Below are 27,564 nucleotides of genomic sequence, written 5' to 3'. Positions count from 1 at the left end.
ACAAGGGGTTGAGGTGAACACGAGGAATTTGGCCTTTTGGCCGGGTTCTCGCCGGCCCGGGTCGTTGGATCTGTGCCAGCGCGGGCCACTCGGTTCGGCTGGCGTGATTCCGGCAATCTGGTTAAAAGGTCAGATTCCTTCAATACGAGTGTGAAAGAATATTTTATTCATGCTTATAAAACACATAACTGCTGTGATACTATATTCACTTGTGAGACTATCCATTTCTGTCCTTGCGCTGCAGATGTATTTCTTTGAACATAATACAAAGGGTTTCTGTGGACTACCTTATCTGATTTTACTCCCTCTTGTGCCAGCTACAGCTAGTTTTCAAGGTCCCAGCTTGGGATTTTTTATTTGTGGAAAATCCCCAGGTTGGGCTGTAATAAGTGTCACTTCTGTTTCATAGTAAGTAACGCCCTTTCAACAGTATAAATGTCCAGCCTCTATTGTACACCTTTGTACTTCTGCGTCAGTGTTTCCCACCAATGAACGAGACTGTGGCGGCCCCCCCGGCTAAAAAAAAAAAAAAAAAAATTTTTAAAGATAATAATCAGATGCGTCAGTCAGCCGATTACACAGCTGTAGCCCACTCCACTCTACTACCCGTGCACACACACAGACACACGCGCCAACAGGTCGCGCTCATAGACGGGACGACTTTGCCTGGTACACCAGACTCACCGCTGTTCCACCGCTGGCTTCCATTCAGCGGATACAATTTCCAGGGCGGAGCAAGCCACAGCAAACAGACAGCGGAGTGGACCAATCAGCGACGGGCAGACGTGACGTTAGTAAAACGACGAGGGCAGGACGAGGGACTTGCGCGCGGAAGTAAACATATGAGGAGAGCGGAGTTTATTCAACATGGCTAGCGCGAGACAGACTGTTGTCAATGACTCGTGTCGATGTGTTTTTGGTCATTTAAAACTGATTTTACCGTGGATTGGAACATATTCTCGGCTATCCCGTTCGCCATCCGTGTTGTGGAGACGACTTTCGGCGCGCAAGAGTGACGAGTGAGAGTTTCAGCTGACTCTCATTCTGTTAGAGGGACAGAAAGTGAGGAGCAGGTGAATGACATAGGGGCAGCAGGGGAGGCAGCTTCCCCTGAAAGAGGGACAGCAGGTGAGTTTGACAGCAGAGAAAGGGGAAGTTGCTCAGCGTAGTTGAGGAGCTGTTGGTGTGCCTAGGAATAATTATTTTGTTCATGCCATTAAGGTCCAGACAAACACGGAAAGTCGTGGAATGCTGAATGGCTGCAAATGCCTCAGTTTAAACACTGGCTCTATAAAACGCCACATGGTAAGTTTTCATTTGGTATTAGGGGGATTCCATACTGTGCCTGTTCCATACTCTTTAGCAAATGATAAATTAAGCAAAAATAAATGTAGGTTTTCTGTGATCATTTATTTAAATATAAACAAATGTATTGTAGATTATGGCTGTAAAATATAAATTTAAGTTGTTGGGTCAGAAAAGGGGTCCAAATGGACCAAAATGGACCAAGCCCTGAAGCGTTCAATTTTGGAAGAGCTATGGAAATTTTCTTTACAAAGCCAAGAAAAATTAAATGTTCAATGGCAGGGTGCAGAGTGTGTCAGTCGTGAGTGAATGAACAATGGATTGAATGAGTGAGTGAATGAATTAATGACTTTGTGTCATGGCTTTTTGATTCAAGATTAAATTTGAAATATTCCTGATATGCCTTTGTGTGTTCTTAAGGTTGACACCAACCTGTTATGTTCATATACAGCAATTTATATTACATTCAGTGGTCTCAAAATGCCCTAAAGCAGGGGTCCCCAACCTTTTTTGCACCACGGACCAGTGTTATTTGGGTCTTTTTTTTCACGGACTGGTGTTCCGACAAATTTTGCAACCCATCAAAAATTGCAACGATGCGGTTCTGCACATGCGCGTAACGTTAAATATAGCCGCAAAATGCACAAATGCAGCGCTTCCAAAGTAAACACTACAAACTTTCTTGAAAGAAAGGAATATTAACTTAGGTTGGATCATGGAAGGACTTGTAGAAAAGTTCTCCTCAGATTCATCCTGCCATGTAAGCTTCACACAACAGCTGCACACCGCGCTCACCATTAACGACTTCGCCTTGTCGTTAAACATTAATTAAGAACCCCGCTTCACAAAGATACGATGTTGGAAATTGTAGCAAGGTTTTCAACGCTCTTGTCGCGATGTCAGGATATTCCAGAATGACTTTAATCCAGAACCTCGGTAGAGTTGTTGTCTCAAATGTACGTTTAATAAGGTCGCCGTCATTTGCGATCTCTCGGTTTATTCACAAACGGGTCACGAATCCGCTCCTTCGCAGTTCGTAGGTCTTCGAGGTTGTAGGCTCGTCAGGTGCCCTTTTTGCTGTAAAAATATCCTTTTCGCCGTAAAAATATTTCCAAAGACGTCTGTTTTCCTTTTATCTTCGCTCATGTGGGGGCTAATTATTTCCAGGAACAAAATGTGCTGCGCCGCGGCCTAGTAATACGCTATTATCGAGGACAAGCGCACATAGATATATTATATACACAAACAAGATGTACTGTAGCAGTCCAATCAATGGACTTCTGTGACAACATTGTAATCCATCCCGTAGTATTATATCTAGAGTAGACAGATATATTGGTGTGTTAAGCAGGGGCACAGGGTTAATTCGGCCAGAATGCGGTCATTATTAAATTATTTTTTCTTTGCAGCCCGGTTGCAAATGCGCCACGGACCGGTACCGGTCCGCGGCCCGGCAGATGGGGACCCCTGCCCTAAAAAGATACACCAGGCTTGTAAATGTACACACACACCCTACCCCGAGGGTCAGAGATCCTCCCACCACAGTCTCCTAAAATCCTGTGGGAAACACTGTGCGTAGTCACAGCTCCTGGCTGGAACACACCATTTGTACCTTTGATATATATCTTGTTTATAAAGTCTTCGAAGCACGCAATCTTTGGCTGGGTCTGATTTTATTCTCTTATTTGAGCTATTGATAGATACTTATCTTGGGGTTCAAAAGTGAACTTCCCTGACAACGAGCAAATAATGTAGCGTCTACAATGACAACGCCAACTTGCTGATGATAACACACACTAATCAGGAAAAAAAAAATACATTATTTTCAATCATCATACCCATTTGGATGCTACAAACTATATGTGAAAAAAAATTGCCGAAGAATTTAAGATGACTCTCGCCACGCTAAATGCTAATGCTAGTTATGTGAAGTTAAATTCAGTGTGTGAGGATCACTGAGCAGACCTTTAAAGGCCAAGGTAACATTGCAAAATCCCTCTTTCCAAGATAAGAAAATGAATCTTCCCATGCATTTCAAAACAAGCAATCCAGGAGAAGACACTAGTGAGTGGCGGTGCGCAGCACATCACATGAGTGACACAACTAAACACTATCACAATGCAGGCTAACTGCACGTGCAATGAGAAAATGTCACACATAGCTAGCATATGACGTAAACAATGGCTCATTTTTGTCTTGTGCCCTAAGTAAGTATCCTCAAACACAGGTGTGATTTAGCTAGTCTGAAAAATACAGTATTTAAAAAAAAAATAGTGACTTGCTCTATTAAGGGTTAAAGATCATACGTTTTTGAATAGCCATCCACTTTCTTGAGGCCCTGATACATTGTGGATGTTGGAACATGTGAATAAAAAGGAGACAGAAGCCATGGGGAGTAAGACTCTCATCACTGGGCATTTTCCAATTAGTCTGCAGCTAACCAGCAGATCTAAGCAAGGATAATCCCAAGGGTTATGGCGTCGCAGGACCGACAATGTGAGTGACACCAAAAAGAAACGGAACGTGTCCCTAAGAGCCGACGAGCACAAATGATGAGTGCCGTGGAGAAAACAATGGGGAACTGAAAGGAATAACGCTGGAAAGCGCAGTTGCGGCGAGGGGCAGGAGGGGAGATTTGCACTCGGAGAAGCAGTATGTGACGTCAGCAGCTTGTTGGATTGAGGTGCTTTGTCCTGCTGATTTTAATCCCGACTCATTAAGGAACTCAGCGCGAGTGTCTGCACAAGTGCTCTGGCAGGAGAAAGTGACGGACGACGGAAGGAGTGCTCCGCAGTCCTTGCAGACCATATTCATGACTTCAGATCTTTTGTGATTTTTCTCTTTAGTTACGTTTCTCGGTCCCGGTGATTCGGTGGGTTAAAGATGCCCACCAACGGAATGAACAGAGCCCTGAAGCTTCAGTTCGGCTTGATCAACTACGAAAACCGCTACCTGACGGCGGAGGCCTTCGGCTTCAAGGTGAACGCCTCGGGCACTAGCATGAAGAAGAAACAGATCTGGACCTTGGAGCAGGACGAGCACGACGGCCAGGTGGTCTTCCTCCGCAGCCACTTGGGACGTTACCTGGCATCCGACAAAGACGGCAAGATCACGTGCGGGGCGGAAAGCCCCGAGCCGGAGTGCCGTTTCCTAATCGTGCCCCAGTCCGACGGTCGCTGGGCGCTGCAGTCGGAGCCTTACCTGCGTTACTTCGGCGGCTCGGCCGACTACCTGTCCTGCTTCGCCCAGGCCATCGCCGAGCAAGAGCTGTGGGCCGTCCATTTGGCTCTGCACCCGCAGGCCAGTCTGCTGAGCGTGGCGCGCAAACGCTACGCCCACCTGTCCGCTTCCGACGGAGAGATCTCCGTGGACAGCAACATCCCCTGGGGGGTGGACTCCTTGGTCACCCTGATGTACCGGGACGGCAAGTACAGCCTGAAAACCTGCGACGGCCGTTTCCTCAGCAACGACGGCAAACTGGTCAAGGAGAACGCCGATAGCGCCAGTTTTACGCTGGAGTTGAAATCCGGAAAACTGGCTTTCAAGGACTGCGACGGCAAATATCTAACCCCGGTGGGTCCCACCGGAACACTGCGATCCGGCCGCTGCTCCAAGCCGGGGAAAGATGAGCTCTTTGACCTTGAGGAAAGTCACCCGCAAGTCATTTTTCAAGCTGCCAATAAAAGATTTGTCTCGGTCAAGCAAGGTAAATCAAATTGCCTGGCAGCTAGCTGCTGCAACAAGACGCTTGAAAATCAAACTCAAAAGGTAGCGGTAATAATATTATAATACATTTTAAATTCAGATTTTTTGTGAGTACATTTGTCTTTATCACACTGAACTGAGTTTTAAATGCCAGCTTTTATTAAAATGTCACCGTATGACAAGCGTAGCATGAAATGGGCAAAACAAAAACTGGTTTATTGTTGAGGTGTCACTGAATATGCTTTCAATAGACATTTTAAGCCCAGGGCACCAAGTGGTGCGAGAGCCCTATTCTAATGCAAATTATTATTTTTTAGAGGCAAATGAAAATGGACGATTTGGAGACCTTGACATGCTCAAAAACTCAAAATTTGCACATATATGCGGCTTGGCGTAAATATCGATAATTTTGCAACCTTGTGAAAAAAAAACAGTGTCTGAATGGCACCACCTTGAATTTTTTTAAAAGACCTAACCCATTACGGGGTTTTTCAACGTAGAACAATGAAAATTGGCGAGTCGATACCTTGTGCAACACTGCACGAAAGAGTCTCACATCCCAAACCCAACAAGAAACCGGGTATTTTTGATTAAATGTGAAATTTTAGTCGATTTACAGGGTGCACATTAGAGACATTGGCACCTAAGCAGTTATTTGGATCCTTCTCAAAATTGGTGAGCCTGTTCATGAGACGTATGAGATCTTAAGTTATCAAAATGGTGCATTTTCATTCACAGGCCTGACCAGAGCGAGGTGACAAAGTCGGCCTTGTTCTTAATGACAATAGACCAAATTCAGTTAATGACTACAACTCCCCTGATCCAAAGTTCAGTGTTTTTCCTATCTGGGATATATGGGAGGTATCCCAGCCTGAACACGACTGCTTTGAAATATTACCCATTGGGCCTGGTGCCCCACGCCGGGAAGAGGAAACACCCTTTTTTACTAGACAGGCTCCTCCTCAAATGAAAATAAAAATCAATTGACTTCAAACCTGCATCAGGGAAGCCTTAAGACGTGTTCAGGTGCCTGATGAAAAATATTGAGGTTTCGTTTTAGCAGAGGGGTCCAAACAGGAAAGTGAAAATGACCGTCACCATTTTATCTCACCGCAAATTTTGAACAATCATAACTTGGCAGATATACAATATATCTGAGCCAAACTTCCCGTGCTCATTTGCATCAACCCTACAGCGCCAACTAGTGGCAATAGGAGGTCACTCATTTTACTTATACATATCCAGGTTCCTTTCAAGTTTGTCAGTAGAGTTACGAGACCTTTTGTAATACTCCATTTTAAGGCCCATGTCCACATGTGTGTTGCCATGACGACCTTTTGTTCGCTATTCAAAGGGAGATTTCTACAGGGACTTCGGCAGCTGATAGAGCCACAAAATTTGGCACACTTGGTCAAATTGGCCCAATTAGATAATTCATTTCTGTTTTGAATAAGGGTGTGGCTGCACATCTCAGTACCAGCTCCTTTTTTGTAGGAGCCTCTTCAATAGGGGGTTTTTCACCTAGGTTTGTGAATGTATTTCTCTACTCAGGATAAACAAAAACATCCAGGTCAACCACGCTCATGCCACAAAAGAGTTGAGTTTCAAGCACATGTGCGTTTCGCATGAGATGGGGACGATCTGCCACCACCCTGAGCTGCGTGACGTCAGACTTGCGCCAAACTGCGAGGGCAAATTCAATCTTGCTTGCAGGCCAAGTTGTTGTTTTTTTTTTGTCTTAGCATAATTATAGCACATATATGCTTCCTTTGTTTTCAAACTGGGCTAACATTTAAAGGCTATTACATAATAATCCTTAACCGAAAATGCAACTAAAATAAAGTAAAACTCCGATTTGCGATCCTATGGTAATCCAAGTTCCAACATTCGTCACAATCCCAAAACAAAAGCCTACTGTCTTGTATTTTCGCAGGGCTTGGTTGCTCATGTTGTAGATTAGATCTGTAAAAACACTATTAAAAAAAAAAAAAAAATTCTACTCAGAGAAAACATTTTGTTTTCATGATAGTTATTGCACTTTCTACCATATTTGCCCAAAAATCTCCCACGCGGCTTACCCATACAAGCCATTTGCATACATTTGGATGAAGTGGTATTGTGTTGTTCTCTAAAAGTCTGCTCGAGAAAACAGCAGGATTCTATTTACATGACTGTAATTCCACGTACACAGTACATAAAAATTAATGAAACTATAAATCATCAGAAGGTAATTCAGACTAAAAAAGGGGATTTATGGATAGGAATGGCCATGAAAACATTAGCGCACTACATTTTAGTTATTTTCTACTGAGGATGTTATGGCGAATACATCTATTTTATTGCCACTGACAATTCTCAAATGAACATGAATAAATTGGTAAACAACTAACTATGGTGGACGTTTTAAAATCCCTAATATCGTATAAAATGGAACACAACAAAATGTCAGAAAATGGTGCTGTTATGGATACAGTTGTTGTTATTTTACCATGTTGTATCTGACTGCTGCTCTACCAATTGAGATAATTTGTAGGGCTGTCAAAATTAGCGCGTTAACCGGCGTTAATTATTTTTTAAAATTAATCACGTTAAAATATTTGACGCAATTAACGCATGCACTGAATGACCCGCTCGCACATTGCCTCAAACAGATTACAATGAGGCCGTTTATGGACATTAAGAGTGAAGAGAATGCCACCGGCCGCTTGGGGGCAGCGCCGTTCCATACTAATGTTATTTCTTCTAAACGTGGTAGAATTGGTAGTTGTGAGATGTTTATGCTGCATGCACAATGCAATGCAAATTGCTATTTGTGCTCCACACATATTTCGGTAAGTTTTCTTTCTTTTAGTGGCAATTATGTCTCTCTTGTTGTATTTTGGGTAAGATATGTACAGAGATATATATATTTTATAAAGGCGAGTGGACACAGGCGTTCTTTGGACCGGCCGTTTATTGGCATAAGCTTCAGCAACTCCTTCACAACAAACATAAGTATCGTTTAGTGAAAGCACAACAAACAATATTCCTATCTCTCAAAAAAAATAATGTTCACAAAAAGAAAAGCACTTCAGTCTATAGTAATGAGGCCCTATTCTCACACAGTTAAACAACAATGCAAAATGAACTGGCATTCCATATCAAAATAGCTATGCACAATACACGTAAAATGGACTCAGACTTTTGTCACACTATTCTTATTATTGTTATTTTTATTCTTATTATTATTATTATATTAACTCTACTTTTGATTGAAGATTTTACAAATGTTATTAAAACGAAAAACATGAAGAGGGTTTTTACTCTAAAATTACTATAACTTGTAACTATAACATCTATCGTTTAAGAACTACAAGTCTTTCTATCCGTGGATCACTTTAAAGGAAAGAATGTTAATAATGCCATTTGTGGATTTATTGTTACAATGAACAAATACAGTACTTATGTACAGTATGTTGTATGTATATATCCGTCTTGTGTCTTATCTTTCCATTCCAACAATAATTTACAGAAAAATACGGCATATTTTAGAGATGATTTGAATTGCGATTCATTACGATTAATTACAATTAATTAATTTTTAAGCTGTGATTAACTCGATTAAAAATTTTAATCGTTTGACAGCCCTACAAATTTGTTATGCTTTGGTTCAACACACTGTTCTTGCACTGACGGGGACAGATGTCCGATCCGTTGGACCGGGCAGAGAAATGATTGAATGATCGTCAATGGTATTCAAACATAAACATTCAGTGCCAACCAACAATGAGTTGCCACAGCACACTAACGCTACTGTGTTACAGGCTAAGCGATGATTGACACATTTGCGCCTTTGATTGTTGAGCTACCAAGCTTCTCTGGCAAGATCAAAGCTACAAACCTGTCAATCATTGTTAACTTTAAAGTGCAAACGCACGCTGTACTGGACAGTTTGGCCGCACTATTAAGCAGGAACGAGGGTGTGGCGCTGTATGAGCATGAAGCAGAAAAAAAATAATAATTAAAAACCCCATCCTTTTCACCTGATCCCTGAAAAATGGCGCAGTCAGCCTAATTTCCGATCACGGGATGTGCTCGGGACATCTACAGTCCCTACCAATGTTGAAACCAAACCTACGCCCTTGATTTAAACCACCCTGATTTGATATTACTACGTGCAAGTATTTTCTTAAGGCTGTTTTGTTTTAGTACGTGTGAGTCCAAACAAACCAAGGTGAAAGCGCACGGTAGTACTTTGGTTGTCAAATTCGCCTGTGGTAGGATGTTTCGTACGGGTAGCACATTTTGGCAGAACACCAGGTGAGAAATTAACTTCCATGCGGCGGTCCCACTGCTCTTAGCCAGGCTCTCCTATTTTAATGCATACACTGCACTACCCTCCTCACAAATTCCCATTACGGTGCTGGGTAATGGCTGCCAGTCGGGAACCTGGCAGCCACAGTAATAGGGTGGTAGGTGGGTCCCACACTTTTGCTCTATGATGTGGCCTCCTCTCTGCCCGGGCTGCCGATCCCATGCCGCCCCGCTCCCCTGCTTCCGCGTACCCCTCTCTTTCCTGCCTGGGTATCCTCCATGCGCAAGTCGCTAGCTGGGTGCCAGAGGGTCGGCTGAGTATTGCCTGCTCTGGGTGGGGATCCTGTCCCACTCTGGGCTTAGTGGGCCATGGGGGTCCTGCTGCGTAGCTTGTCGGTTTGGGGGGCTGTGGCGGTGGCTCTTGAGCCGAGTAAGCAGGGATGGGTGACAGTGGCGCGTCCCCTCATCCCATTCCTGAAGGCCGGTCGATGGGGGCGCGTATGGTCCAGGGGACTACCCTGGATCCTGGGGGGATGACAGCAGCACCCTTGCTAGTGCTACGAGAGGAGGGATGGGCTGCACTGCCATTGGTTGGGGAAGGGCCAAGGCCCTGGGGTGTCTCCTGCGCGGCATTTCTACTTGTCTGCAGGACTATCACATGTCTGATGTGATTCACCTATGACTAGATGCAATTAAACATACACAAGTACAGAAACTCAGTGTCAGGATTAGCGATCAGGCAGCATAGAATAGGATGTCAACATATTCACACGGACAAAGGATTCACACAAATACTGGGTTCTACACCTCACATGGCTGATTTGTGTACACTTCAGCTCTCCCAATCACTTATCTTTCCGACTCCACCCCTTTCTCCTTGGTCATCAGCCCCCCCACATGGTGTCAACCGGAAATACAACTAGCTAACGATAGCACCAACATAGTCATAGTTAGCGTAGGCGTTCAATGTATTTCTTGTTGTTGTTTGTGCTTCTTCAGTCTCTCCTAGTCTTTTTTCCGTCCCCCCATAACCCTTTCCTGTTCCCTGCTTTCCCCTCATAAACAAGGCACGTTGAATGATCACAATGAGACTATGTCATACTCCGATGTGGTACATTAAAACTGTTCAGACCAATCGGACACTCAGATTCCTATTCTCTCTGTCAAGCAGCTAAACAGGACAGGTTAAAAAAAAAAAAGCGACATACACCCCGGAGTGGTAGTCATCTGATTTCCTGGCTAATACAACTTTGACAGTCAATTTCATTTAGTCAAACCAACATTTGGAAAGCTTCATTTATCGTTTATCTTACTCGCCTTATGGTCGTCAGGCATACCGTGGAGGTAATTGAGATAATGGGCTTTGTCATCTCAGCTGTGTCCTCATTGAAAATTACACCGCCTGGAAATTACGCGCTTGCAAAATTGTCCTCTACGGGTCAATAACCTAAACCTTGACGTCACCGACTCTTTACTCTGAGCCACTGAGAGGTGTTCTCTGTTCTCCAATTTGGAGCTACAAGACACCAGTGTAGCTATGACAAATAATTACAGCTACGCCAGCCTGCTGGATACGATCTGTCGGCTTCCCCTGTGAAAATTACTCATGCAAGTAATATGGAAGGACGCGCTCCCTTGCAAGGTTTCAACTCAATTGCGAGCACTGACGGCATCTTAACTGGAGTCGATTTAGGTTTGTGTTTGAACAACTCTATTACCTGACAACAACAAAAAAAACAGCAGCATTTGAATGTGCGGCGTCAGTCCTTGTGGCAGTTCCGCATTTTTTAAGAACAGGGCACTGAAAGCTGCTTAGCGGGCCCTGCAGTGAAGATTTGCATTTCACCACTCGGGGAATTACAGCGGGCAAATGAGCAGGAAGGCTGGAGAAGGTGTGGGGGCTGTGGGGGATTAGGCTTGTAACAGGCTTAAGCGAGAGGTTGGAGGATATTTCTGTGGCATCTAATTTGACCTGCAGCAGACACCGTTGAGTTATACGCGTCTGCCGGTGTATTCCACTCCACCTGACACACACAACCAGACAGGGCTAATTCATGCAGCTTAAGCATATAAAGTAGCGTTAGATTGGTTGCAACGGGGGACAACAACTGACTGATAGGAAAGACCAAGGGAATCAAACTCATTTTGGTGCAAGGGTCACATCTATAGCCCCTTTCAGACAAATAGAAACTGCAATTTCTGGAGAAATTACTCTGGGTCTTTGCCGTGTGGCGATACAGATCTTAGCCCCGCCCAGGGCTACCAATAGAATGGACAAACATGCCCGTCAATGGCATTTGAATGGGAAATTTGGACGTCCATGGCCGTCAATGGCAGCACCCTCAATAAGCGTCAATGGAATCTGGGAAGTTGGGGGGGGACATCCTATTGATATCTTGTCATTTCCTGTTGATTTGGGGACATTATTTTTTATTGCCATTGAAAATGAATGGGAAAATTTTGGGACGTCCGTGGCAGTCAATGGCATAGACCTACATAGGCGTCAATGGAATCCAAGTGCATTGGGACCAATAGAATGGACAAACATGCCCATCAATGGCATTAAACAAAGTAAATGCCATTAGAAATGAATGGGAGATTTGGACGTCCATGGCCGTCAATGGCAGCACCCTTCATAAGTGTAAAAGGAATCGGGGACGTTTGGGGGACACGTCCTATTGATATCTGGTCATTTCCTGTTGATTTGGGGATTTTTTTCCCCATTGAAAATGAATGGGAAAATTTTTGGACGTCCATAGCCGTCAATGGCATTGAGTTACATAGGCGTCGATGGAATTCAAGTCCATTAGCATCAATAGATTCGACATGCATGGCAGTCAATGGCATCAATACAATGTAAATTCCATTGGAAAGCCCATTGCAAGTGAATGGGAAATTTTCCGATTACAAATGAATGGGAAAGTTTTTGGTAAATATGGAACGCTAATTTTTTTTTGTAATTCTGTATACAACTTTTATGCCCCTCACCTTCCCGGAATTTTTTATGCCTAAATTATGTGATTTGGTCAAAAATTGTAGGACTAGAAAAATTTGGAAACTTTTTTTTTTTTCCGTCAGACAATGAGTAAAATTCCCCACATAGAAGTAAGACTTGGGTCCAGATGTAAATTATAAGTATAATAACGAATTGAAACGCTCTAATTCCAGGTGTAAGCATTTCAGCCAATCAGGATGTGGAGACTGATATGGAGACTTTTCAGATGGAAATTGATAAGAAGAGCAAAAAGTCCATGTTCAGGACTAACGGGGGGTCTTATTGGACTCTAGTAACCCACGGAGAGATCCAGTCCACTGCGTCGGAAGCGTAAGTACCTTTTCAGGTCCCTTTTGGGCTCTTCTTGCTAACACTAGCACAGTTCAATTAGCTATCCTTCGATGAGTCTGATTCTTGCCTGAGAAGATCCAAATGATTTTGAGTTGTAGTCAATAGTGGTGCATCCGGGCAACAATTGGCATTGTGAATGCATTGTATTCAACTGGCTGTAAGGGCTGATTTATTCTTCTGCATTCTGTTGATAGCGGAGCAACGCCATAGACCCTACATAGTCATGGAGCATTCAAAGTTCTGCATCGAGGGAACACGTTGCTCTGTAATTCACCGCCAAGCCACTAGAGGGGTGTAGCTTGTCTTTGTACAGTTTTGCAGAAGACGTTGGCGGAGGTGTTTAAATGTATGAAAATGGAGTTGCTGTTGTGCTGAAACAGAAAAAACATTCTGAGCGGACCAATCACAGTCCTTTGACCAGTGGTCCCCAAACTACGGCCCGCGGGCCGGATACGGCCCGCCTCCACATTTGGAACCTGAACAATATTTTATTTTATTTTATTTTTCAGTAGTGTTATTTATTTTCTTTTTTCTGTGAAGAACACAGAGAGGGTTATTTGGTTATTATCTATTTAATTAATAGTGTTATTATTATTTATTATTATATAATATTATATAATATTTAGGGCTGTCAAACGATTACATTTTTTAATCGAGTTAATTACAGCTTAAAAATGAATTAATCGTAATTAATCGCAATTCAAACCATCTATAAAATATGCCATATTTTTCTGTAAATTGTTGTTGGAATGGAAAGATAAGACACTAGACGGATATATACATTCAACATACGATACATAAGTACTGTATTTGTTTACGATAACAATAAATCAACAAGATGGCATTAACATTCTCTTAAAGCGATCCATGAATAGAAAGACTTGTAGTTCTTAAAAGATAAATGTTAGTACAAGTTATAGAAATTTTCTATTAAAACCCCTCTTGATGTTTTTGTTTTGTTAAATTTGTAAAAATTTCAATCAAAAAATAAACTAGTAGCTCGCCATTGTTGATGTCAATAATTACACCATGCTCACTCATTGTAAAATAAAATCATTTGGACCCAAGCGCCAGCAGAGGGCACCAAACACAAAAATACAAGTAACAAGCGGACATTGCACTGCTGTGCGTTAATTGCGTCAAATATTTTAACGTGATTAATTTAAAAAATTAATTACTGCCCGTTAACGCGATAATTTTGACAGCCCTAATAATATAATGTAATATAATTTTAAAAAAAAAATTTACTTACTTTTGTTCCGTGAAGAATCCAGAATGGGTTATTTGATTGTGGCTCTCTGAAAAACAATACATTTTTACATTTAGGCAATCGTCACACTTCTTCTCTTACAAACTGACCCGGCCCCTCATCAAAGAAGGGAAAAGTTATGTGGCCCTCACAGGAAAAAGTTTGGAGACCCCTGCCTTTGACATTCATGTCACGACGCATAGACAGGATTTTTGGGGGGCGCACGTCATGCTACGGCGTAGGATCCAAATTTTTGTCTGTGTTAACGGCATTGGTCTGCTGTCATTGCAATGCAGACGCATAAATCAACCTTAACAGGTATAGCAGGCAAGCGCCTAGGGGGCCATCTAGAGGATATCTCATGTTACGCTGCCAGAACATTTCCTAAAATATCAAGGGGCTGGGGTTGTGCATCATCTCATTGTGTTAGCAGCTAGCGCTAATGGAAAAATGAATGTCTCACACAAGACCAAATATGAAAAGGTCCAACTCCTCAGGTGCTGTGTTCAGATAGCGATGAAAGAAGGTGGAGGGAAAAACAGGACTTTAGTGTATTGGACGGAATCTTTATTCACTCGTTTCACCCTTGAAGTTGTGAAAATACTATATACCGTATTGGCCCGATATAAGACCGTGTTTTTTGCATTGAAATAAGACTGAAAAAGCGTAGGTCGTCTTAGATTCGCGGTCTAGACATTATACCCATTCACGACGCTAAATGGCGCCAGAAATCATTGAAGCGATGTTCTGTCATGACACATCTCAGCTACTCTCAAGTTTAACCAGTTTGCATTATTTTATTGCAATGTTTTTCCTTATTCAGATTTGTTTCAAGATTACAGTTACAGTTAGACTTCACTTTGATGGTTAATGCCGTTATTGCAATTTTGTTGTTTTATCACAATAGATTGGTTTATTTACATTCAAAAACCAGAGCCCATTCATACACGAATGTGATTGCACTTTAGTTTACATATTTAAATGTTCAGATATTAAGATTTGAATTAGATTTTTCTCTCAAATATATTGTTATAATCATTTTTCAGATGTACTGTAATTTTCTGTAGAAAAATTAATTTGGTGTTCAAAAAGTCTTTTTTCAAACTTGAGTCTTGAAAAAGAGGGGGTCGTCTTATAATCAGGGCCGTCTTATATATATATATATATATATACATAGATATACATATACAGTGATACCTCAGCTCACGAACGCTTAAGCTCACGAACTTTTCGCCTCAAGAACATTAAATTCGCAAGCATATAGTCTCTGCTGACAAACTAGTTTTCGGCGGACGAACCAATTCACGCGGTCGAAAAGCGCCACGAGAAGCTGACGCACGCTCACGGCGTCCCAGTTCGTCCCCTCACTTTCGTTGAGTGCGGACGTGGTTTGTGTTTGATAGACATTTTGGACCATATTGAGTGTACCTTTGCTATTATGGGACCGAAAAAGAGTTACCTACAGTCCTTATGGAAGGTGACTCGTGTTACCAATTCGCCCTCGACTGGTAATTGGCGGTGCTTTCAGCTTCCCACCGTAGTGAGAAGTGGACCGGCGAGTCACGTTGGCTCGTTGTCGTCAGTTGTCTTCGGTTCGCCCGATTTCCTCTCCAGAAAGGTGGCGGCGTGCATACAAACACCCAGAGGCGTCGGATGGCTTTTTGTGGGCACTTTTATTAACAACCAAAAGCATGTGGGGGGCACAGCAGTGGAGTCTACGCTAACTGCGCACTTTGCCGGTAACACCCTCCTTCCAAACAATAACTCCCTCCCTCCCTCCTCCTCCCACTCCATTCCATCAAGCCATCAACTACCATCACAAAGGTAAATAAAACGACTTTATTATACAGTACAGTTTATTTCTTTAATTATAATACAATAGCACATTTATTATACATAAAATAAGGTATATTTTTGTGTAGTTTTAAGGCTTATTTAGTAGAAAATTATGTTTTATGGGGACCTGGGAACGGATTATTCTCATTTTAATGGTTTCTTATGGGAAATAAATGTTCGGAAGACGAACTTTTCGCCTTACACACACTTTCTGGGAACCAATTATGTTCGTGAGCTGAGGTATCACTGTATATATATATATATATATATATATATATATATATATATATATATATATATACATATACATATTTATTATACTGCATATTGTCATTTTGGGGGGCGGGGCGCCAAGCTAAACCTTCTCCTAGGGCACCTAGGAATAGGATAGGACAACTGAGAACGTAAGAGTGCTTTTGTCGGGGTGCAACGGTTCAGTTAGCCCACGGTTCGGTTTGAACCTCGGTTTTGGGATCACGGTTTCGGTTCGGTTTCGTTTGTGTTCTTCATTTTTTTTATTTTCTCAAACTGCCTTTATTTTGTTTTTAAGAATATGAAATAAACACTTAAAATGTAAACATTTTCGACTGTTAAAATGCCTCTTAGCTCTTTGGCTAGTGTAGTGACCGACTACTGAAATACACACACAGTAGTAAAAAAGTTACTTGGCAAAGTAACTGGTGTTACCTTTCATGTTTTTTTTTCCCCTCCATTTTTTCAAAAAAAAACAAACAAAAAAAAAAGACATAGTAACCTTTGCTATGTTTGGAGGCCATTTAATGTTGTGAATCAACCGTTAAAGTTGATAAAATTGCTCCCGTTTTTGCGTTAGTTGCCTTCCGTCTACTTTTGACATGTGAAAATGTTAAAACTGTTTCATCCTTTAACGATAGACTCAAGTCAAGATTTTGCCGATTCGGTAGTATTTTAGATAAAAAGTTACTTAGGTTCGCTAGGAAGGTTCACTACAACAGAGCCTTTCTGAGAAGTTTACTGCTCTAAAATGGCGACTGTTTACTAACGCTACTGTGTCTGTCATTTCGCATGTAGTTCTATATCCATGAGATATCTAGGCGTAGACTGTAAGCTGTCGGCTAAAGTCAGGAAATATTGGAGTCACCTAGCCTAGCATCGCGTTTGCTACAGCGTCACAACTAGGAGTGGGAACCTCATGGCACCTCACGATACGATACGATTCGCGATACAAGGCTCACGATAACGATTATCTGACGATATCACGATACAGCGATTATCGATATATTGGTCAGAAATTGGATACATGAAATTCTACGATACAACTGTTGAAACAGAAAAAAAAAAGATATTTAAAAATAGAAAAAATACTGTTTAAATCATTTATTAAACAGTGACACCTTTTCTGTGCAACATTGCTGTAAAATATAAATCTACTGCAAATTGTGCACCTGCACATATAGAGGAAACAAACCACAACCACTTATATCGCTTGGAGAGATCATGATGAATGACACCCTTAATTTCTTTAAAGTTTTAAATCTTAAAAATAAAAATAAAAATGCCGTAGGTGTCAGCAGTTGAGCTTGGAGTGGGGCATTGATAAAATTGGTGGGTCTTTTCTTCTTATATGACCTTTGTTGCTTGGTTTGAGCACTTCCACTATCTGCTTCTGCATTTAAGATGTCAGACTTGCTCAGTCACCTCACCTTAAAAACAACAAAATAAAACAAAAAATATTAGCTACTTCATAGCTTTTGAGTTGAAATCCCGATTTTTTTTTGTGTTGGAAGTATTAAATTAAAAAAAAATATGAATTGAATGTATAGAAATTAAAAATGCAATAATTACCTATTTTCAATATGTAGGCTACATTAATTATCATGCACATAGCTTTGTACATCTTGGAACCTATTCAAACCATTTTTATAGCTTATTGTATCAAAATGACAGTAATAACAGTTTGTGGAGTAAACTAGATGGAAAGTGGTTCTCAAATAATATCCAATAAATCGGTAAATTCATGTGGGCTTGTTCGATATTCATTTTCATCCAGTTTAGGGTCCTGGTTTATTTTATATCATTCAACACCAAATGTCATCAAAATAATACATGTAAATTAAAAAGTCAATTACATTGCAAAACTTTCTTACCTCAAGTGATGAAAGCGAAGCTCACAAATTCCGGTGACCACTACGTCACCAGCTGCAAGTGAAACTTATTTTTCTAAGACAATTCTTGCATACAGCAATCCTTGTTCACCTTACTTCCTTTCTTGTTGGTGTAAAATCTAATGTGTGTCCCCATGTGTGATTTGTAGCCATATTTTTCTCATTTTTTCCTCCACCGTTCTCACGGGGCTTTTCTTTTTTTTCAACCTACTTGGAGCTTCCTTTCTTCTTCTCTAGACGACTTGTGCGCACTTTACCCTCACCGCCACTCCCGAGCGCCCCTAGTGGACCGCCAAGGAATTGCTCAACAAACATTGAGCAGTATACAGCATCCATACACCATTGTATGGCCAATATGTTTAATAAAAGTATCGATACTTGGCGGGAGCATATCGATAACCGATCGGGTTGCAAAATATCGCGATATACCGCCGTATCGAGATATTGTCGCACTCTTAGTCACAACAAACACTCTTCCCTCACCGTGTCTCTGTCATTCAACCAACGTATTAACGCACATCGTCTCGTTGCCAAAACATTGACATAATCCGAACGGAGGAAAAAAACGTAATGTACGAAAAAAGTAGATTTTGAACGTAACGTACGTTGTACACATTTTAAAAATCAGTGCTCACTTGTACAAATTACACCGAGACCGTACAACTTGACAGGTATGAATTATAGTGGACCGTCACAGTTAGGTAGTAGCACTCTGTAGCATGGGACGGCCAACTATCAGTGGTCAGGGCGAAACTATGTGCTTTAGGGAAATCATCTTCGATGGCTTTGCGTGCCATTTCATAAATGTCGGGGATTACGTTGTAGGAGAAATATGTCCGCGAGGGAACAATGTAACGCGGGTCAAGCGTTGCAAATAAATTAAGGAAGCCCGCCGTGTGTTTTGACTGGTGTCATCTTCGGGGTTGTCCTGCCCTGAGAAAGTGATATCTGTGGGTGATGCCGGCTGAGGTGCCGGAGTCATGTTATAAAAGTGTTGCCATTAGCATGGGGAACAAGCGCTGAGCAATGCTTGCATTTTTTTTTTTTTCAATATTTTCTCTCCCTCCACGGGGAAACCAAAATGTTGCAACACCGCAGATTTGAAAGAAGCTGGTGCTTCCTCAAAATTCGATCTCTCCACTCCTCCGCTCGCCATAGCTTTTTGTTTTCTTGCCTGTTTCACTTTCACTTCGCTCATAAGCGAGAAAGGGCATTACTCGGCTTCTATTACACAGGTGCTTGACAGCGATCGGACATTTACTTGCGGGGCGGGAATTTCTCAACAGCGGTGCTTCACGTCACACACAGGCACACAGAGCTCGACCAATTCATTCCACAAGCGTTCGGAATAAATTAATTGCAAAACCGGCTCTTTGTGTCAAAATGATTCAATCGAAAAAAGTGCCTTCAAAACTTTTTCCACTTCAAAAAAAAAGTGCATTCAAAAGTTTTTCCACTTTAAAAAAAAAAAAAAAAAAACAATTTTTTTTTTACTTTTTGCTTTTAAAAAAAAAGTGACACGTCAATAAAAAATATATATATTTCAAGTAAACAAAATATTTTCCCAAAAAATATTCTTGCAAAAGCTTTTTTTTCTTTGTTTTTTTTGATTGAAGCATTTTTTATTGGGATTGAATGATTTAGACACAAATGTCCTACCCATAATATGGCTCAAACACAAAAAGGATTGCTTCGTTCAAAGAAAACAGTTTCAATTAAAAATGAAGTGTTCAAATGCGAATTTCTGAGTCTCAAATATTTTTTCACATTCAAACCTTTTTTTCGACGATTGAATTTTTTAAATTTTTGATTGAAGTGATTTTTCTTTTGAAAATATAATTGTTTTTGTTTGAAGCCCTTTTTGATTGAATAATAAAGACAGAAATGTCCTAGCCAAAATGTGGTCCAAACGCAAAATTACATTACTTCAATCAAAAAAGTTTTTTCATTAAAAAAACTTAAAATAAATAAACTTAAATAATGCCCTTTTGATTGAATAATAAAGACATAAATCTACCTCCATATTCCCATCCCTAATGATATATCACCATTTCGATATTTTGTCACACCCCTAATTATTATTATTATTATCATATCATTACTATTCTGATTTTTGTTCATAATTTATTTGCTGTGCTCTTTGTGACTGCTATTTGCAATAGTAACAGCAGTATTTATTAAGGATTTAGTGTAGGTTTTTGGGCTGTGGAACAAATTAATGGAATTATCATGTATTCTTATGGGAAAATTTGTTCGACAAAAGACCATTTCAACTTACAAACAAGGTCCTGGAACCAATTAACTTTGTATGTAGAGTAATGCTGCAACGATTAATCGATTAACTCGAGTATTCGGTTAGAAAAAAATATTCGAATTAAATTTTGTTGCTTCGAGTATTTGTTTAATTAAAGTGGCGTTGTAATGTTTTATTTTGAAAATGTTTGCATTTAGTTTTATTGATTAGGGTGGATACACTGCCTTCTGGTCTGTCTCTTTTCACATGGCTGAATCCAACCCGCTCCCTGTTAAGACCAACGTAAGCTAAGTTTTTGTTTGAGCTAATGCTCATTTCTAATTTGGTTTATAGGTATAGCCGTTTTTTGTGTGAATATTAGAGGTGTGCAAAATTTCCGATTCTTAGATTATTCGCGATTCGGCCGTGGAACATTCGAGAACGATTCACAAACATCCAAATTCCGATTATTAAAATATGCGAAGTAAAGCGGAAGTACACAACACTCAGTGCGCCGCGCGGTCTTCGGGACGGAACGGAGCGAGAGTAGCTAAACATCATGCTTCCCATTACCCGGCCCCTCGGGTAATGCCAATGCTCAACTCACGGCTCTAGCTCAACTCATGCAACGAGATAAAAAAACACAACAACATACCTGACTGCTGCCGAAAAGCTGCTACAAAGTACATCCATATAATGTTACGGTGTATCATTTATATAGGACTAGATGCAATATAGATTTGGTAGTGTTAGCAGCACATCTACAAAAAACTAGATGCAGGCGTTATAAACGGTCGCCATCTTAAAGCAGTACACTTCCCTGCAAGGCTGTTGTAGCGAACCTTCCAAGCAAACCTAATTAACTTTTTATCTAAAATACTCCTAAATCGGTAAAATATTGACTTGAATCTATCTTTAAAATAGTTTTAAAACTTTCACATGTCGAAAGTAGACAAAAGGGAAATTATGGAATAACGGGAGCAATTTTAACAAATTTAACGGTTGATTCACAACATTAAATTAATTGAATGTAGTTTAAAGCTGCTGATACAGAATGGGGACTGGAGTTTTTTATTTAATGTTATTTTTGTATATTTGTTTACTGCTATATGTTAACTTGATACTGAAATAGTAGTGTGGTTTAGCCTGAGAGTATTTTTGAACAATTTTGGAACTAATGTACAAAACATAAAAAAAAAAAAAAAGAAAAAAAAAAAGGAGGGGGGTGCATCAATAATCGTTTTATAATCGAATCTGAGCCTCTGAATCGTAATTGTAATCGAATCGTTAGGTGCCCAAAGATTCCCAGCTCTAGTGAATATGTGTCTGAACCATTTGTTAAGAGTATTGTAAAAAAAAAAAAAAACTTTAGCATTTTATAGCATTTACGCTAGCGGACTTATCTATGTAAGTTAGCCAATTTTCTTTTGTTGTACATAAATCCTCATTAAAAAAAAAAAATTATACCGTTTGAGGCTCAGCTCAGGTATTTTTAATTTTTCATGTTCCTTATCTGATTACTCGATTATTCGAACTAACTAGTCCATCGATTAATCGACTACTAAAATATTCGATAGCTGCAGCCCTAATGTAGAGGTACCACTGTAGTTATAGAAAAAAAACACCATTTAAATTCCATTGCAGTCAATGGTGATGAGCTCAATGGAATGATCAATTAGGCTTGGGTTCATTTTCAGAGTCATGAATTATCTGTATGTTTTTTTCCAGAGAGATAAATACAATGTTTGACATCGAATGGCGAGGGCAAAGAGTGGCGCTGAAGGCTAGCAACGGAAAGTACGTCTGCACAAAAAAGAACGGGCAGCTCTCAGCGGTGAGCGATGCTGTAGGTAAGTGCTTTTATGACAAGACTTGGACCGGATAATTAAGCTCCAGAGAAAATCTTCTCTTTATGAAGGGGAAGATGAGTTATTTCTGATGAAGCTCATCAACCGACCCATGCTCATCCTCCGTGGAGAAAACGGCTTCGTGTGTCACCACAAGAACTCCAACACCCTCAACGCCAACCGATCCGTCTACGACATTTTCTCACTGATATTCAACGATGGAGCCTACAATATTCAAAGTTAGTTTTCGGAGACTCGAGACGTGGCCACGCCAATTGAATGCGCTTCTGTGTTCCCGCAGGTGTGAATGGAAAGTTCTGGTACGTCTCCAGCAGCGGCCTGGTGTGCTCAGATGGCGAAAAGGCGGAAGATTTTTTCTTGGAGTTCCTGGAACACGGGCGAATAGCAATTAAAGGTTCCAATGGCAAGTACCTTCGAGGGGACCAGGGAGGCACGCTAATGGGCGATTGCCAGGCTGTTGACGCGTCCTCTCTTTGGGAGTACTAAAACATCATCAAGTCAGTGTCCTAACACACTGCATGAAGAAGGAGCTCACACGGAGTGGATTGGCTGACTAACATTTTCATGCCATGTTTTTATACGGTCAGCCAGATGCCCAATCGCATTTTTAAATTGAGACATTTAGTATGCTTTCTCATTTTCTTTTACTTTCAAATGACATTTTCATTGCCAACATAAAAAACAAACAAAAAAAAGAGTCTAAGCATCCAAATATAATGATGTTTTGGAGTCAAACTCATTCATGGCCATTGACAGTGATAGACAATAAATTCATTTTAACTGAGATAGCTGGCAGCATTCATGTTTTAGTGCCATTGACGGCAATCCAATCCATTTTGACTCCCAGATTGGACGTCTATTCTGGTCAATGGCAGGGAACAGGTTCGTTACTGTATTTTTCAGACTATAAGTCGCTCTGTATTGTAACTTGCACCAGCCAAAAACTACGTAATAACGAACAAAACCATGTACGAGTCATATTTTTGTGGGGACAATTGTTTGATCAAATCCAACCCCAAGTAGATATATTTCATTTTGAATGCAAGTCAAAATAATGTGGTGAATGATGTGCGGCTAAAACTACGAAGACATTAGCCTTTACTTTCAGTGGCTGCTGTTGAATCTCGCTCACCACACGACTCCAAAAAATGGCTCGCTACATTGAACACAGCACACATGCAGGTCATTGTTAAGCAAAGACTCCTCTCAGTAACGGTGCCCTAACAAATTACGCATTAACCTTTGCGGGCGTAACAGACCAATAAAAAAACAGTCTCATGCCTCCCAGCATGCCTTGCGGCGCTCGGCAGGGGCGGATTGGGGGTAGCGGAAGTGGCCCGGGAGTCATTAAAAGACCGGCCCACTTCATGGACGGTGTTGGAAGTCATCTAGCCGGCAACACAGAGAGGTCCACTACTAATATTCACTAACCTTGGCCAGAATTGTGGATTTACAGTACCACAAAAATGAGTACTGCAACCTAAATAAAGCATACATGTATGACTTTTAATATATTTTATTTAAAAAATAGTAAAAATTCATAGTTTGAAGCATTGGAGTAGTCAGAAAGGTCCATTACTAATATTCACTAACCTTGGCCAGAGCTTATTCAGAACTGTGGATTTACAGTTACATAAAAATATGAAATGTAACCTGATCAAAGTATGCATGTAGTTCCTTTAATTGAAATTTTTCTAAATATTGGTACAGTATAAATGCATCATTTTGAGTATGTGAGTAGTCAGAAAGAGCCACTACTAATATTCACCAACCTTGCCCAGAACTTACTCAATTGTGGATTTACAGTATCACAAAAATGAGAACTGTAACCTAATATTTCAATACATTTTTCCAAGTATTGGTACAGTAAAAATGCATCATTTTGAGTATGTGAGTAGTCAAAAATAGCCGCTACTAATATTCACCAACCTTGCCCAGAACTTCCTCAGTATTGTGGATTTACAGTTCCACAAAAATGAGAACTATGACCTAATTTAAATAATACATGTAGGACTTTTAACTCATTTTCCCAAATATTGGTACAGTAAAAATGCATCGTTTTGAGTATGTGAGTAGTCAGAGAGGTCTACTAGTAATATTCACCAACCTTGCCCAGAACTTATTCAGAATTGTGGATTTACAGTGCCACATAAATGAGAAGTGTAACCTAGTTAAAGAATACATGTAGGACTTTTAACTGATTTTTCCAAATATTGGTACAGTAAAAATGCATCGTTTCGAGTATGTGAGTAGTCAGAGAAGTCTACTAGTAATATTCACCAACCTAGCCCAGAACTTCCTCAGTATTGTGGATTTACAGTTCCACAAAAATGAGAACTGTAACCTAATTAACGAATACATGTAGGACTTTTAATTCATTTTCCCAAATATACTGTATGTACACTAAAAATGGATCGTTTTGAGTATGCGAGTAGTCAGAGAGGTCCACTTTTAATATTCACCAACCGTGCCCGGAACTTCCTCAGAATTGTAGATTTACAGTTCCATAAAACTGAGATCTGTAACCTAATTAAATACATGCAAGACTTAATTCATTTTGCCAAATATTGGTACACTAAAAAATAGTAGTAGTAGTCAGAGAGGTCCACTAGTAATTTTCACCAACCTTGCCCAGAACTTACTCAGAACTGTGGATTTACAGTACCACAAAAATGACAACTGTAACCTAATTAAAGAATACATGTAGGACTTTTAATTCATTTTTCCAAATATTGGTACAGTAAAAATATATAGTTTTGAGCTTGGGAGTAGTCAGACCGGTCCATTACTAATATTTACCAACGTTAGCCAGTACTTACTCAGATACTGTATGTAGATTTACAGTCCCACAAAAATGACAACTGTAACCTACCACCTACCAAAACGACCCATTCCTCAGGGGAATCGCATAAAATTGTACTGACTTGACAGCGTAGGTAACGCACATGTGGATGGAGCAGTTTTAAGATCAGGCAATTTCATTTTTAAATGATGACAATGGCAGCGTTATATATTTTATGACGTTGGAAGTTCATGTTCTGTGCTAATTATTTCTTCAGTTACTGTTCCAATTGTTTCATTACTTACAAGTTCATTTCAGTTTTGTTTTGACACCTTGACTGTGCAAGACATTTGAGTCAATGACCAGCCATTTTTTTGTCATCGTTTGTGGAAGTGAATGTAAGCCTCTTCTTCTGCTTACAATAACAAACTGCAAATTGTCCGCCTCTGTCCCGTAAGCGCCACAATATAGAACCCGCGTGTCATTTTTAGTCGCCTCGTCCCTTTAAAAATTTCTCGTATAAGTCGTTCCGGAGTATAAGTCACACCTCCGACCTACCAATGGACAATTAAAAAAAAAACGGAGACTTATAGTCGGAAAAATACAGTACTTTAGCTGACCCTGGCATTAAAGCCCACCGCCCTTGTTTACAGCCCTTTATTTTATCCAACGCTTTGAATTACGACGCTCTGTAGACAAAGCGTGGCCCCTAAACGTCACTCTGGGCAATTGGTAATGCCCCATTGTTTTTAAAGAGAGCGGGGCCACTGCCAATGGAGTTTTCATTTATTTTAATGGAGCATTTACAGTTTCCATAAAACACAGTATGACCCAAATGGATTGTATAATTCTAATGCTATGCAATGTACAATAACGCAAACTTTGCTGAAATAAATGTGGTGAAAACTAAACACGTGGTGGGTGAACAAATCTTTTTGAGGAAACAGCAAACGCAAGGGACAAGCATGTATCACCTCTGTGAAGTTGGCACCCATTACGCACAGATTTATATAAAAATTATGTTAACCGTTTCTGCTGCTAAGCTTGAGATATTTACAATTTTAGAGGTCAATCTGAGGTCAACCAGCCCCCATTTTGATTAAAAACGGCTAAAAATTGTGTCAATCGTTTGTGCTATCATTTTTGAGATATCAATTTCGAGTGGTGACGTCACGGAGCTCCCCCATTTTTGGTGCCATTTGTTTATGCTGTAAAAATTAGTTTGTGCTGCTATCGTTTTAAAGATATTGAGGTATAAATTTCAAGGGATGACGTCACTTGCAGCCCTTTTGTATTTTAGGGGCCATTTACATGGTGACTCTCCGAGAATACGAAAAATTTCAAATTTGCATTTGTGTCTCCATTCGAACTATGTTGCAATTCCGCATGAAAACGATGTAGTATTCATGCCAGGCCCTAGGGGGCAGTGCAGATTTACAGGGCGACAGAGAACGATGCACTTTGACCCCGCCAAGCTCTCTCAGCCCGGAAAAAAATATGCCCGCCCACTCAAAGCAATGGCATTTTTCTCTTGTTCAAAAAGGCACAAAAATGCAAACATTCAACATATTTTGTAGAAGCCATATTCCCTGTCACAATTCATTGCATCAATTTCTTTATTTTGAAACTGTGTTATTGTTTTTGCCACCAGGGGGCACCACCAATGTCATTAGGTATTTTACTATAAAGGTGCACCTAGAGAGCCACTGTTAATTAGTGCACCTGGTGGACACACGGTTTTTCTACCATAGCACGCCGTAGTATTAGCTACATGGAAAGTGGACTGTTTGCTGAATAAATCAAGTAGAGCTGTCCCGACTAGTCGACGTTGTTGACGTCATCGATGACGTAAATGTGTCGACTGGCAAAACATACCGTCAACGGGTAATGCCAGGTTAAAAATTTACATGCAGATTAAGTTTAGAATGGCGGGCGCTTACGATGCAAGCGGTTGTTACCAGCACCCCCAAGGAGGCCGCTGTTATTATCAATGTGACTGGCATTGTCATATTGAGCGGAGAGAAAGAAAGTGGGCGAGCGAGAGAGAGGGAGGGAGGGAGTGAGATCGGTGAGAGTTGGAAAAGTGCGCGGGCAGCGCGGAGTGAAGTGGCTGCATCCCCCACGTTTTTGTTTTGGTCAATAAAAGTATCCATAAAAAGCCATCTGACGCCTCTCTTGTGTTATTATGCATGCCGCCACCTTCCTGAGGAGGAAATCGGACGAACCGACGACAACGAGTCAAGTGAAACGCCGGTTCACTCGTCACTACGCCGAGCAGTTGAAAACATTGCCAATTACCAAGAAGGGCAGAATTGGTAACACGGTGAAAGTGGCATAAAGCCAAAAACGCTGACCAGACTAGCCAGAGCCTGAAATTATTTCAAGGAAAATATGGATGGTGCCACTGTGTGTACTCTTTGCTAAGCTGAGCTCGCATACCACGGTAGCACGTCGGCTATGAACGATCACCTGAAGCGCCGTCACCCAGGTGTGTTTCAGAAGACAACAGAAAACACCAATCTAGCGTATTGTAAGTCCATACAACTTTCTAACGATTTTTAAAAAAAAATTGAAGTTGCCTTTATGTTCGTCGTATTTAATTTAAAAAAATAATATATATATATATATATATATATATACACTCACCGGCCACTTTATTAGGTACACCATGCTAGTAACGGGTTGGACCCCCTTTTGCCTTCAGAACTGCCTCAATTCTTCGTGGCATAGATTCAACAAGGTGCTGGAAGCATTCCTCAGAGAGTTTGGTCCATATTGACATGATGGCATCACACAGTTAGTG

At 40.7% G+C, this 27,564-nt stretch overlaps 1 protein-coding gene across 1 annotated transcript; it reads left to right on the top strand.

The window, feature by feature from the left end:
• The first annotated feature begins 3,788 nt into the window (after positions 1-3,788).
• Positions 3,789-27,384, top strand: LOC130904471 (fascin-2-like). Its single transcript, XM_057817233.1, has 5 exons — positions 3,789-5,011; positions 12,472-12,628; positions 21,840-21,961; positions 22,030-22,197; positions 22,260-27,384. The coding sequence occupies exons 1-5, from the start codon at positions 4,189-4,191 to the stop codon at positions 22,463-22,465; spliced, it is 1,476 nt and encodes a 491-aa protein (XP_057673216.1). The 5' UTR covers positions 3,789-4,188; the 3' UTR covers positions 22,466-27,384.
• The last annotated feature ends 180 nt before the right edge of the window (positions 27,385-27,564 follow it).

This window comes from Corythoichthys intestinalis, chromosome 16 (genome assembly GCF_030265065.1).
Source record: "Corythoichthys intestinalis isolate RoL2023-P3 chromosome 16, ASM3026506v1, whole genome shotgun sequence".
NCBI lineage: Eukaryota > Metazoa > Chordata > Actinopteri > Syngnathiformes > Syngnathidae > Corythoichthys > Corythoichthys intestinalis.
The sequence above is the reverse complement of the archived record's forward strand: the minus strand, read 5'-3'. Positions and strand labels throughout refer to the sequence as shown.

Coding starts and splice junctions, on each gene's coding strand:
- LOC130904471 (XM_057817233.1), top strand. CDS start 4,189: ATGCCCACCAACGGAATGAACAGAGCCCTGAAGCTTCAGTTCGGCTTG. Junction 12,629..21,839: donor CAGTCCACTGCGTCGGAAGC/GTAAGTACCTTT, acceptor GTTTTTTTCCAG/AGAGATAAATACAATGTTTG. Junction 21,962..22,029: donor AGCGGTGAGCGATGCTGTAG/GTAAGTGCTTTT, acceptor CTCTTTATGAAG/GGGAAGATGAGTTATTTCTG.